At 39.9% G+C, this 14,933-nt stretch overlaps 1 protein-coding gene across 1 annotated transcript in view; it reads right to left on the reverse strand.

Moving 5' to 3' along the window:
* The window catches only part of AACS (acetoacetyl-CoA synthetase), a 74,546-nt gene that overhangs the window by 32,206 nt on the left and 27,407 nt on the right, over positions 1–14,933 (reverse strand). The window contains exons 6-7 of the mRNA XM_075176872.1: positions 11,716–11,830; positions 11,018–11,099 (exon numbers count right to left, since the gene is read on the reverse strand). Of these exons, the coding sequence (XP_075032973.1) occupies positions 11,018–11,099; positions 11,716–11,830 (197 nt within the window). The remainder of the gene's footprint in view (positions 1–11,017; positions 11,100–11,715; positions 11,831–14,933) is intronic.

Consider the following 14,933-nt stretch of genomic DNA (forward strand, 5'->3'; position numbering starts at 1 on the left):
ACATCGTTACTTGTTTTTGAATGGCCAGAATCTTGTCCTGGGGCAAAAACACCATCTGACACCTGGCGTCGAACGGGAGAACCAGTAAAAGCATGCACTCGGTAGGGACAAGACTGGACATTTTGAAGTTTATGATCCATCCATGTGACTGAAACTTTTGCAAGCACAGGTGGGACAGAGAGAGAGTGGAAAAACTTGCTTTTATCAGAAGATCGTTGAGGTACGGTATTACCGTTACCCCCTTCTGTCGTAAAGTGGCTGCCATAACCACCCTTACCTTTGTAAATACCCTTGGTGCTGTTGCCAGACCAAAGGGCAGGGCCCTGAATTGGTAATGCGACGTGTCCACCGCAACCCTTGAGGTTGTGGTGACTTACCCATATCGGTATAAAGATATGCATCCATGATATCCAAGGATGCTAGAAACTCCGCTACATGGAGTTGATCCCTGACTCCATCCTGAAGCTGCTTACTCTCAAGCATAAGTTGAAGGACTTCAGGTTCAGGATGGGGCGGAAGGACAGATACGACTTTTGCACAAGAAAAGGTTTGATTAATAACCCAAACCTTTTTGCTCTCTTAGGATGGGGACAATCACTCCTGACGACAACAGGGGTTGAATGGCCTCCTGAAGGGCCACTCTCCTGGCTTTGTCTCGTGGAAGGGGATTGGAAAGAAAACGCTTCGGAGACATCCCTAAGAGGTCCAAGATGTAATCTCTGTCCACTATGCCCTATACCCAGGTGTCTGAAAAAGATATTCACTGATCCCGAAAGCGCAAGAGATGAAATTCTGGGCAGGGGAAGTCATGGAGACTGTTAGTCTGCATGCTTCTGTTCAAGACGTCGTAATGTCCAAGCCTGCCTACCCCTCTGCACCATCCCCCTGCAGGGCAAAAGACTGGCCTTGTGCGGCAGAGCCCCTTGACCTACTGACAAAGCGAAAGGACCGGAGTCTCCATCCTCTCGTAGATGGGGCGTTAACTGCAAGGAGAGAACTCTTTCCTCCAGTGGCCTGAGAAATAATCTTGTCCAATTCTAGACCAAAGAGTACCCTTCCATCATAGGGTAATGCCTCTAAGGCTTTCTTGGATTCTGCATCTACTTCCTAAGACCAGAACCAGAGAGTACGTTTTGCTGCTACTATCAAATGAAGATGTCCTGGACAGATCCAGACCTGCGTCCAAGAAAGCCTCACCGAAATACACTGATGCTTCATTAATATACTCAGCAAACTGAACCAATTCATATCTAGGCATCCCCGTTTGTATGCCTTCACTGACTGAGCATGCCTACTTCTCTACTGCTTTGATCACCCAGACAGCTGCTACAATGGGTCTAAATAAATAGACTTCAAAATACCTTTACATTTCCAAGCCATGCTATCTTTTTAGGCAGCTGCACTAGGGATAGGAATAGTATTGGATTTTGCCAGGTGTGCAATGGGGACATCCACACTCGGCTGAGGCTCCCATGATGCAATGTCTTTATCTGGGAAGGGGTATAAGAACCTGAACCTTCTTGGCTCCTGAAACCTACTATCAGGTTTTAGTTTAGTTTCCCCCCATATTTCTGATATCTGTGGGGAAGAAAAAGAAACAGATAGGTTTCTTTGTTTAAACGGAAGAAGAAACTGAGCCCACCAGTGCCACCTCTGAAATATTCAGGGTCTATTGGTCTGCTAATTTCAGATTCTCCCCCTGTCTACTACAGGTCGTCAGGTAATCGTAGTCAGAGTCTTCTGGAATTTAACCCTCCTCTTGAGGGGAGAGTTCAAAATCGAACTCCCATAACTCCTGGACTCAGGATTGAGTGCCTTGTTAGAAGATGATGTCTCCAACAGCTTCTATAGGGAGGAAGAGTCCAGAACCAGCCCCTGAACAGACCTTTCTAGGTTATGCTGTCACTCCTACCTTTTATGTCCCCGGTTACCTCTTTGTCCATTGCCGTCTGTCCTCCTGCAGTTCTTCCGGTAGCCGGCGGTGACCGCTGGCAGCCCCGTCTCTGCCACGCTGGGGAGACTGGGGCTGCAATCCGCAGCTCCCGGCGCGGCCCGCTACTGCCCTGGTGCATTGTTTGGGTCCCTAGATGCTGTACTGCAGGTGACCAGCTAACTCTCTTGCCGGGAGCCCTTGTTGGAGAGCGCAGGGCGGCATGGGAACACTGTCGCCACCCTCCTGCACTCATCCGCAGTGTTCACTTCCATGAACACCACTAGTGTAATAATTGAAAATAAATTTCATTAAATAAAAATAAAAAAAGGAACTACTCTAAAATGTGCCCTACTCGATTAAAAAAACTGATTATCCTCTGTCCAGGGGGCACAAAGGGCCGGGAGCAGGCCAGAGAGTTTTTTTTAGAGTTTAATTGCCTTACTCCCAGCACAACGTCCTCTACACCCCATGGTCAGCAGTGTCCCAAAAAGAAGTGCAAGAGAAATACACATTACTGCAGACAGAGTGTAATTAATTCTGACAGTCAATATTCACAAATATATCACATACAAGCATCACACTATAAAGATTACTTTATATGTGAATGTATTTTCCATCTATGTTAATATGATAATGCTACTGCCTTATTATTACTGTCACTGATACACAAAGATATTTATTTGTGATAAACTTTTCTATATTGCAGCAGCCACCATTCCATCCAATATGGAAAAAGGCAGATTGTTATCTAGCACCAATAATACAGTAAATAAATTCATGCTACAGCAGTTTGATAGGCATTGTTTCGATCATGAACATGATTCACATGTAAATTAAACATTTCATTATTTCAACATAGTACATCAGAGATAGAAGTGAAAGGAAAAAGGTCAGACTCAAGTGAAGACAATGCAGTGGGGTGCTAGATTTATGGAGCGCTTTTGGCAGATGGCAGAGCACAATAACAGGACAATTCAAGCCAGATTGTGAGTACAAAGAAAGACTGGATCAAGTAGGGGTTAGGTTTTATAGCAGTTAGGAAAAAGGCAGTGTGACAAGCGCTGTACCTTTCTTTTATCTGATGAGAATTCAAACACTTTAATTTTATTCTACATAAGGCATTCAACAGACAGTAGAGCATTAGGTTTCTGGCATGCACTTAACCATAACAAAATCCAAAGGGTATTGAAATTTGCCTTTAAAAAAAGACATATGTCTGCTTCACTTTACTGGGGAATGGAGATATTTTCTACCGAGTCAGCAAGGGCTCATTTCCTAAATGGGAAACTGCCACAACATGCTATGAAAAATTACATTTAGAGGAAAAATAATCAAACAAAATATAAATAAAATAATACAGAAAAAAAAAGAAGGGAGGGTGCAGACTATAATATGAATTTCAATTTTCACTCATTATGAGAAGATAAATCTTCTCTTCCAGACGTTCGAGTGAATGCACGTCCCAGAAATTTACATGAAAAATGTCAATGCATTACCATAACTTAGCAGCTGCTGAAAAATCTGTTAACTGCTCGGTGACCAAGGGCGGGGGACACATTATGTTGCCGGCCCTAGCCTGCCTTTTTGCCTTTTCCAAACACATGCTGCAGGCTTGTGTGCAATCATGGTACCAATAACGGTATTAGCGGTTCTACAATAAAAGTAGCTTTTAATGTAATCCTATTTGTTTCATGTAATCTATTTTGATTTCTATTGTCTGTAGCAAAAATACCAATAAATCTGTATCGTACAACTCCTTTTTTGGGTGGCACAGAAAATAATCAGTTGCAGCAAGTAAATACATTCAATGCAGTACAAATTAAAACTAAGTGCTATAGTGATGTCAGCCCTGCTCTGACCATATACTGTGCACATGTGGCACTGCACAGCCATGTAATATCATTGCGGAAGGTGTTTATGTCTCTACTAAAATGGGTGTGCAGCACTACAGAAACATTCACACCACACTTATTAATCAAGGGCTTAATCCCAGGATCTGGCTATTAGTCACTCCAATAGGGTATAAAATATTTCTTCCTAGCCATTTTATATAGAGATGAGCGCACTCGGATTTTGTGAATCCGAGCCCACCCGCACCTTTCCGATCAGAGTCGGATCCGAGACAGATCCAGGTATTGGCGCCAAATGAAAACTTGAAACCGAGGCTCTGAGTCATAATCCCGCTGTCGGATCTCGCGGTACTCGGATCCTATAAATTCCCCGCTAGTCGCCGCCATCTTCATTCGGGCATTGATCAGGGTAGAGGGAGGGTGTGTTAGGTGGTCCTCTGTCCTGGTAGATCTCGTGCTGTGCTGTTTAGTTCTGTGCTGTGCTGTGCTGTGCTGTGTTCTGCAGTATCAGTCCAGTGGTGCTGTGTGCTGTGCTCTGTCAATTTTGAGTTCAGTGGTGCTGCTGGGTCCTGTGCTGTGTCCTGTTCAGTCCAGTGGTGCTGTGCTCTGTGCTTCTAAGGGCATATAGTTATTTCCCCATTATTCCCAAGTGTTTTTAAAAAATAAAAAAGTTATTAAAAAAAATACAAAAAATAAATAATTTAAAAAAAAATTAATTACAACAAAATTTGCAAAACCAATCCTGCAGTATAAGCCCATTGGTACTGCAATATTACCAAGTTCACACATTCAACAGTAAAAGTCCAGTGGTGCTGTGTGCTGTGCTCTGTCAATTTTGAGTTCAGTGGTGCTGCTGGGTCCTGTGCTGTGCCCTGTTCAGTCCAGTGGTCCTGTGCTCTGTGCTTCTAAGGGCATATAGTTATTTCCCCATTATTCCCAAATGTGTATAAAAAATAAAAAAAAAGTTATAAAAAAAAAATACAAAATTTTTTTTAAAAAACAAATTAATTACAACAAAACTTGCAAAACCAATCCTGCAGTATATAAGCCCATTGGTACTGCAATATTATATTACCAAGTTCACTGATTCAGCAGTATAAGTCCAGTGGTACTGCTATTACAAAGTTCACTGATTCAGCAGTATAAGTCCAGTGGTACTGATATTACAAAGTTCACTGATTCAGCAGTATAAGTCCAGTGGTACTGATATATTACAAAGTTCACTGATTCAGCAGTATAAGTCCAGTGGTACTGCTATTACAAAGGTCACTGATTCAGCAGTGTATAAGTCCAGTGGTGCTGCTATTACAAAGTTCACTGATTCAGCAGTATAAGTCCAGTGGTACTGCTATTACAAAGTTCACTGATTCAGCAGTATAAGTCATATGGTACTGCTATTCCAAAGTTCACTGATTCAGCAGTATAAGTCCAGTGGTACTGATATTACAAAGTTCACTGATTCAGCAGTGTATAAGTCCAGTGGTACTGCTATTACAAAGTTCACTGATTCAGCAGTATAAGTCCAGTGCTACTCTCCTGTGCCGCATATAATTTTTAAAGGCTTTGCCGAGTGTGTTTGGCTTAGGGGTACGCTCTCTTGTGCTACATATAATGGAGACCAAAAATTTGGAGGATAAAGTAGGGAAAGATCAAGACCCACTTCCTCCTAATGCTGAAGCTGCTGCCACTAGTCATGACATAGACGATGAAATGCCATCAACGTCGTCTGGCAAGCCCGATGCCCAATCTCCTAGTACAGGGCATGTAAAATCCAAAAAGCCCAAGTTCTCAAAAAATAGCAAAAAGAGAAACTTAAAATCATCTGAGGAGAAACGTAAAGTTGGCAATATGCCATTTACAACACGTAGTGGCAAGGAACGGCTTAGGCCCTGGCCCGTGTTCATGACTAGTGGTCCAGCTTCACCCAAGGATCTAAGCCCCCATCCCCCCCCCCCCCCCGTACAAAAAATTTAAGAGAGTTATGCTGTCAGCAACAACAACAAAACAGCAAAGAACTCTGCCTTCTAAACAGATGACATCACAAATCCCCAAAGCGAGTCCAAGGGTGTTGTTGGTTGTGAACCCTGACCTTCCCATCACTGTACGGGAAGAGGTGACTCCATCCAGCATTTGCAGCACGCCCTCTGCATATGCTGGAAGGATCACCCACAGTCCAGTTACAGATTTGGCTAATGAAGGTGTGAATGTTGTACACCGGGAGGAGGATATTGATGTAGCTGGCGCTGAGGAGGATGTTGATGATTATGATGCAGACAGATACCAAATTGCCTTTCTCAATTTCTAATTATATTCTAGATTATATAACGGCTGAATAGTTTTCTATTTTACTCCTAGTGGAGAGGGGATCTGATGCAGACAGATACCAAACTGCCTTTGTCCATTTCTTTGTATATTTGAATTTCTAGTTCTACAGTCTATGCAGGCTACTTTATTTATATTCAACTACAAGTGTAGGGCGGGGGGGGGGGGGGGGGGGCATAGATAGTCACCAAAGTAACGTGGTCCATTTAATTTCACTTTCTAGCTCCACAGTCTGTGCAGCCTGCTTTTTTTATCTTCAAAGTATTTATATTTACAAGCCTTGCAATCTAAATTAACTAGAGGTAGTGACGTGGTAGAACTCCAAAAGGTAGTTTGGAAGCCCCTGTAGAAACTGGCTCTATTTTTTAACTGAGTTGTCCCCCCTCCAGTGTGTACTCGGAAAGAGTTTTTAGTGCAGCGGGGAACCTGGTCAGTGAGCGGCGAAGGAGGTTGCTTCCTCACAACATTGAAAAAATTATGTTTATAAAAATGAATAATCAATTCCTCAATTAAGTACAGCACTGCCCTCCGGATAGTACAGAGGGACCTGTGGTTGTGGAGTCCAGCAGGGACGAATTGATAATGTGTGAGGAGGAGGAAGTACACACTGTAGGGGGAGAGGAATCAGAGGTTGAGGATGAGGACGACATCTTTCCTCAGTAGAGCCTGTTTAATTTGTACAGGGAGAGATGAATTGTTTTTTTGGTGTGGGGGCCCAAACAAACCAATCATTTCAGCCACAGTTGTTTGGTAGGCCCTGTCGCTGAAATGATTGGTTTGTTAAAGTGTGCATGTCCTATTTCAACAACATAAGGATGGGTAGGAGGGCCCAAGGACAATTCCATCTTGCAACTATTTTTTTGGCATTATGTGACCATTCAACAGTCGTTTGCCATGTTCAAAAAGTAAAACAAAATGTCAACAAATTACAAAAATTTAATCAAAAGTTAAATGCCCTGTCATTATTTAAAACAAGAGGGTTTGACGTCCTAGAATTAGTGTAGTGTTAATATGTTTTAAACACTACACTTGGAACTTGGAGGAGGTATTGTGGGCCAGGTATCAAATTTAGTACCGGGGCCACCCCACTACACAGCCCAGAATTTTTTTGTTTGGAAATTCAGACCCGTGGAGGGTTTTTTATTAATTATATTGTGGTGACCACTCCTCTACGCAGTCCAGATACATTTATTGGTGCGAATCATACAAGTTCAGGGTTTTTAAAATATATTGTGGTGACCCACTCCTCTACGCAGTCCAGATATATTTATTGGTGCGAATCATACAAGTTCAGGGTTTTTAAATTATATTGTGGTGACCCACTCCTCTACGCAGTCCAGATACATTTATTTGTGCGACTGCGAATCATACAAGTTCAGGGTTTTTAAATTATAAAGTGGTGACCCACTTCTCTACGCAGTCCAGGTACATTTTTTGGTGTGATTAAGACCAGTTGATGGTTTTCTTATTATATTGTGGTGACCCATTCCTCTACGCAGTCCAGATACATTTATTGGTGCGAATCATACAAGTTCAGGGTTTTTAAATTATATTGTGGTGACCCACTCCTCTACGCAGTCCAGATACATTTATTGGTGCGAATCATACAAGTTCAGGGTTTTTACATTATATTGTGGTGACCCACTCCTCTACGCAGTCCAGATACATTTATTGGTGCGAATCATACAAGTTCAGGGTTTTTTAATTATATTGTGGTGACCCACTCCTCTACGCAGTCCAGATACATTTATTGGTGCGAATCATACAAGTTCAGGGTTTTTAAATTATATTGTGGTGACCACTCCTCTACGCAGTCCAGATACATTTATTGGTGCGAATCATACAAGTTCAGGGTTTTTAAATTATATTGTGGGGACCACTCCTCTACGCAGTCCAGATACATTTATTGGTGCGAATCATACAAGTTCAAGGTTTTTAAATTATATTGTGGTGACCCACTCCTCTACGCAGTCCAGATACATTTATTGGTGCGAATCATACAAGTTCAGGGTTTTTACATTATATTGTGGTGACCCACTCCTCTACGCAGTCCAGATACATTTATTGGTGCGAATCATACAAGTTCAGGGTTTTTTAATTATATTGTGGTGACCCACTCCTCTACGCAGTCCAGATACATTTATTGGTGCGAATCATACAAGTTCAGGGTTTTTAAATTATATTGTGGTGACCACTCCTCTACGCAGTCCAGATACATTTATTGGTGCGAATCATACAAGTTCAGGGTTTTTAAATTATATTGTGGGGACCACTCCTCTACGCAGTCCAGATACATTTATTGGTGCGAATCATACAAGTTCAGGGTTTTTAAATTATATTGTGGGGACCACTCCACTACGCAGTCCAGAAAGATACCTCGTTGCAACGTTTTGGACTAATAACTATATTGTGAGGTGTTCAGAATACACGGTAAATTAGTGGAAATGCTTGTTATTGAATGTTATTAAGGTTAATAATAGCGTAGGAGTGAAAATAAGCCCAAAAACTTGATTTTTGAACTTTTTATGCTTTTTTCAAAAAAAATCCGAATCCAAAACCTTAAATCCGAACCAAAACCTTTCGGCAGGTGTTTTGCGAAACAAATCCGAACCCAAAACATCGCGGAAATCCGAATCCAAAACACAAAACACCAAAAGTCGCCGCTGCACATCCCTAATTTTATATATTGGTCCTGATTATTCATGGATTACCAGTTTAGAACTATAACAGCCGTGCAGAGCAGTCTGGTCTCACATGGCTCTAGCTCAAACAGTCTGGCTCAGTCTACCCTGGCTATAGAAAATACTCTGTACATTAACCATGAATGGAATTACCTGTTTGCCTTATTGCTTTTCGTTGAGCTGCAATGACCCTCAAGGAAAAATGCTGAGTGGCAATAATGGAAGCTCTATGTAAGGGGCATTTATTCCAAAAATAAAACAGTACAGTTTTATATCCAAACTATGCCTTCATTAAGTCTATATTTAAATGTAAACATAAATCATGCACAAATTGTCTGTAGTGTCCCTTTAAATAACACACAGCTTTGTAATGCTTTGGTATTTTAAGATAATCTGATTTGTGCTCACAGTCTTATCCATCTGTTATTGTTTGTTTTCCATACAAATGAAAACAGCTGACACTGTCATGTTTTCATTGATGCGCATAATATTTGACAGTGTGCACAGAAATAGTAATACAAAAGTGGGTTTCTAAGAGGGAAACTCAGCAAGTGAAATATGCTGCCTATGTGTTAATGTATACTTAACATGCTGCAATGAAGTGTCTCCATTTTTAGTCAGTGCAGAACCATAATGTCATTTTAGCTCCCTTTTACTCTAAACATTACAGTATCAAATGTAGGTATTTGTTTTACTTGTCCGCTCTATTTCCCAGACATATTGGTTCCAGAGAAAGAAGATGAAGTGAACAGTCCCATCTTTTAATACGTGCAATATTTAAATATTTGGCTGTCAGTTGCAGATTTAGAACAGTTTGGGAGACAGACTGAGGTCCAGAGTGGCTGTAATCATTCTTAATGGTGGAGGTATATATTGTACCAGCAAGACCGTACTTTCAGAAGATTAAATCTGCTGAGGGACCAGAATCTGAAGTTTGAATTGGTCTGTGTAATGCTGATTACTCCAGCTGCAATAGAATTAGCATAAGACACCCTCAGATCAGATCCAACTTTCTGGTCCAGCACCCAACTTTGTCCAATTAAGCCATTTACATATGTATCCAAACCAAACCATACTCTGATCATGCCACTTGGGCCTAGCAGAAAACTGGCTGGCATAACTGGCTCAGTTCCTGAGTTATTCTGACAGTGTGATGATCTGGCAGATAGTGATTAAGAACAGAGCAGGTTAATAAGCAGGTCCTGAAGTGGAGAGGAAGGATATTGGTTGAGCACCATCCAGGCCCTAAAATGGTCTTGAGACTTAAAAGTTGGTTTTGGGAAGAGGATATGAAGATAAAATGCAATGTTACACTAACTTTTGTAGTGGTGGTGCTCCAACCAAGCAGGTCCTTAAAAGGCACCAAAGGTCCAGTACTGCACTCTCTAACTTTCCTGATTCAAACAGGCACTAGTGCTGTCAATAGCCCTCCACAGATGAGAGGCACAGACCTATCTTAGTAGAAGTGAGAAGTACTCACTAGACCACTGGTATATTTGAGGGAATTGCAGAATACGTGTACGACCAGATCAAAGATTTTTAACTCTGTATTTTTTATAATAATATATTCAATTTAAACATATTTTTTTACCATTTCATCTGCTAAAGTGCGCTTTACATGCTTTTACCTTACAGAAATTTACAGTATACATTGTGCTGAAGCACATCCCCCAAACATCTGTCATTCACCTGCTGAGTAAGGAAAGTAAGCAGTAGTAGTAGATTAGTACCAATTTAAAAATGCATATAGCAGTTTTGGTGGATATTGAACTAATCTGCACTATGGATTGATATTGCTTCAGAATAAAGATATTCTTATTAGAACTAATTTGGTATCGGTGGATACTGTACTTTTTAGGTTTTATATCTCTCATCACTGGTGGTATACAGCCTTCAGGTCACTTAGAAACAGGGATGGAACACGGTGATGCTGCTCCAGCCTCAGAGTCCAATGCTCTGGTCTCAGGAGAGCAAACTAGGTGCCTATTCAGAGCATGTGCAGGTCCAGCACAGTAAAGCTCCAGTAGGAGACCACAGCGGGGGCCTTGAAAGTGTGACCTGGCATTGCCAGGACTCCCGTTTATCTGGGAGCAATACCGGATGCTACCCCTGCGTTATATGCTCTTCTGTTCCTGCTTAGAAAAACCATTTTGTACTGTTTAAGACAAAAATCCATTAAAAAGACATGTTTGAGTTCAGCCAATCTATAATCATTAGACACAGAAACAAACCTGTTTGGAATCTTGGAGAGGTCTATTTTATCCTTTGGAAAAACATAAGGCATCACAACCACCTTCTTCAGATCTGGTAATCCTGTGGAAAACAGTAGCAGAGTGACTTCCATTACTTTGGAAAATATGGGTTACATCCAGAGGCAATACAAAAAGCAGACTATGCACTGTACTAATAAATCAAAAATTGGATCTCTCCATTGGAGTACATTTATGCTTGCAGTTGTCATGTGCCTTTATGAACACAAACACAGAAAAGCATTAAAAGGTGCTTGTGTTTGTATTCACATCCGAACGGACACCTGTTCCACAAACCATACATAACAGGGTCATGGGACTAATTTATTTAGTTTTTAAATATTAGTTTTTTCAATGAATTTAAACACATGAAAAATGGATAAATATCTCAAATGTGTGGACAAAATAAAATATAATTTGCATTTAAAAAGCGATCATCTCTCTGTGTTATATATCTAGTTCATTTTGAGTAAATGTTACCAATACGAATTAAAAAAGGGAGGCTGTTTTGGGTACACAGGCTCAGTTTCTAGGAAAATGATCAGCTTCTAGCAACAGACAGTACAGCACTGATGCAGAATAAGTACTGAAGAGTTGATACTAAAAGTGTGACTGCGTCTTTACCCAGTTGCTTTATCCGATATAATCACAGTAAAATGACACATGTAAAAGTACTGTACCTTTCACTACACTCTGCAGTTTCTCCAGATGAGAATGTTCCTTCCCATTATAAATCACTGCTTCCACCGAGAAGATTAATTTGGGTTGAATTTGGGAAAATCTGTCCAGCACTCCCTGCACAGGCGACAAGTGCAGAAAGAGAGGTGAGTATAATACTGAGTTACAGAAACTTAATAAGACAATGTAATATTCCAGTGCATCAACTACATGGATGTGGGCCAGATGTCCTACAAACTAAATATCTCACAGGGGCACATATAATCTCAGGGCAACCAGTTGGGCAGTGGTATACTATGCAATGCTCCGCCCACCAATTAATGAAACACTTAACCCCAATACACAACAAATACTTTTAGCCTATTTGATCTTACACAGACAGAATATGAAATATGCTGGCATAGCTCCATTTCACAGCCAGATGCATTAGCCCTATCAACAAAACATTACCGTAGACAGAACCTTTATTGCATTCTCTGCCTGCATCATTCATGGCTAAGTAACCACTGGTCTACAACCTAAAATAGCATCATATCTACCAGCTGCAGCAACAGACTGTTATAATGTACACTTCCCATAATTCAGACATCCTTTACTACCAGCTGCCATCAGTCATTGCAGAAGTCATGCTTGACGGTGTAACCCATGTGCCTATAGTGCTCATCACAACAGAAATGGGGAGATATGTACAGTGATTTCAGGTAAGTACATGAAAGAAGAGAAATAAACTAGGTTTCCTATAGTAACAATCTAGCATCAGGTTTGTGGCAATGAATGTGCTCTACGTTTTTCTTGGTTGGGTCCATCGTGGAGAATGTATATGCTGGACGCAGTTTGATGTTTTTCCTCTGTGCAGTCTATGGACAAACTTAGGTAGTTGTGTCTGCCACCTCTTTGCCTTCTCTCGATTATATGTTCAGATCATTAGGGACTAAACCATGCCCTTCAATGACATCACACTACACAAATTATTTCACACATGTCCACTGAAATTATACCACACCGCCAAGTTATTGCATCAATAACTGATGAACCAGCCCTATGGGTTTTAACAAGGCTCATGAGAGGAGTACACAATTTGGTGCAGAACTTAAATCAGCAGAATTTGTGCCCTTCAAATGTTTCCGGACATTGAATATGCTGATAAGCATATCTCTATGTAAATCGCTTTGAAATGATTACTTGGGAACCAATAATTTGCTGGCATTGACTATGCAATTTAAATCTCCGCTCACACTCATGTGTGCAATGTAAATGTATAATATAAATGGTTTTTTTACATCAACTGAATAGCTGGATTATAATACTCTGAAAAGACAATAGTTAAATTAAGTGTGATGACGCCAACAGAACACAAAATTACCCTACCAGAAATGAGTCAGAACAGTTACTGTGATGGCACATTACTGAGTAATTTTGGACTAGCGGATTTAGTGCGATAACCCCGTGTCCAGTATAGCTGGCTGGCCGGCAGTGAAGAATTATGGGAAAGGGATGGTTTTTTAATGAAGCGAGAACTGCAGAAAAAGCGAACATTTACAAAAGAAATGAAAACCTTAATATAAGGTTAACACTTTCATTTCCTTCTCTGCAACTAAAACAGATTTAATATAATTTGTGAAGAAGAGTGATTTCTCCCCGTCAGTAATAGGAACAGACTTGAGGATCGTGAGGTTCTACTGCTCTCAAGTGGCGATATGGAGAAAAGCAAGTAGGGAAAATAATACAATGAAATAGATGCATATACAGGCTCACTGCAATTTATGTAAGGACAGGAAAAAACTATGGCAACTATCACCAGGCATGTGATTGTAAACAAAAAGAGTACAACATTTTTATTTGTGCATATTTTGCTGGAAACCAAGCTGAATCTAAAAAGGATGTATCTACTTGAGAGGCGTAGTCTCTCAAAAATCATCTACGTTATTCTTCTATAAACCATTAGAGCTCTTTCTCACATGTGTCAGGAAAATGGGTAAAATGAATGAAAACAAACATTCACTTTAGATGTATTTTTAATGTGTTGTTGATGCGCTTTTACCAATACTGAATAATGAACTGATGGCACAATTTAAAATGAGGCTTGTTTTATTTTTTTATGCTTTAATATGTTAACTATACTCAACGGTGGGAATGGACACATAAAGTATTCTTCTTATTTGTTTAATACAGTTTTCAAGCGTTAGAGAGAATGCGCTTTTCAGCTGCTAACTCTCTCTCTATACCTCTCTCTCATTATCAATATATATAGAAGATTGTTTGTTTGTTTGTTGTCGAATATCTTCCACAGCTCTTAAGATGAAGCTGCCAGATCTTACATAGTTATTCAGTAACAAAAAAGTAACCTATTACACTACATAGCGACAAATGTTGAAAACATAATTTTTGGGCTGGAAACATTTAATAGCAACACTTTAAAGCAACAAATCTTATTTTCTAAATAGCAATTTTGGTCAATTTACCAAATAATTTGCTAACAAAATAGGATACATTAATGTTAGATATTCCTTACTAAACAGTAACTGATATTGGTACATGTACTTTTATTTATATTTCCAGATACAATTGTATAAACAATTTGACAAGTTCTGCATCCTCATCAATCAAGTATAGTGTTCAGACAATTTTCAATGCAAGGCTATATTAAAGAAGAATAATAAGAACTATATGATAGATATGATGCAAAATAGTCAGACACATGAAACAGATTTATTTCTATGAAACATTGAATATTTAAATCTTAAATGATTTTCTATGTATTTACAAAACATATAAAAAAAAAAATCTAATCGTGATAACCCCTCCCCTGCATAAAATAAAAAATTGCTTAATATAGGTTTTGCCTAGTCCCTAGTTGCAGATTAAAAACTCTGACCTGTTGTATGTAAGCTAATTTGAAGACTAAGGGGTAGATTTACTAAAACTTCTAAAAAGAAAAGAGGAGGTGTTGCCCACAGCAACAAATCAGATTCTAGCTATTTATCTAGTACATGCTAGAATCTAAATGGTTTCTTGGCTGACATATATTTATATATATTATATGTGCCAGGGACCTACTTCTATTTATTTAGAGTCCCATGGATGGATGCCTGAGTGGTGCATAATTTATCACAATCCAACTTCCAGGTTCCTTATACCTCATTACTATATCTGTGGGTGGCAGGATTTCCATTTTTGCTAAATTCTTTTATATTAAGTGTTTTTTGTGATGCAATTTTTG

Source organism: Mixophyes fleayi, chromosome 1 (genome assembly GCF_038048845.1).
Source record: "Mixophyes fleayi isolate aMixFle1 chromosome 1, aMixFle1.hap1, whole genome shotgun sequence".
In the NCBI taxonomy this organism is placed as follows: domain Eukaryota; kingdom Metazoa; phylum Chordata; class Amphibia; order Anura; family Limnodynastidae; genus Mixophyes; species Mixophyes fleayi.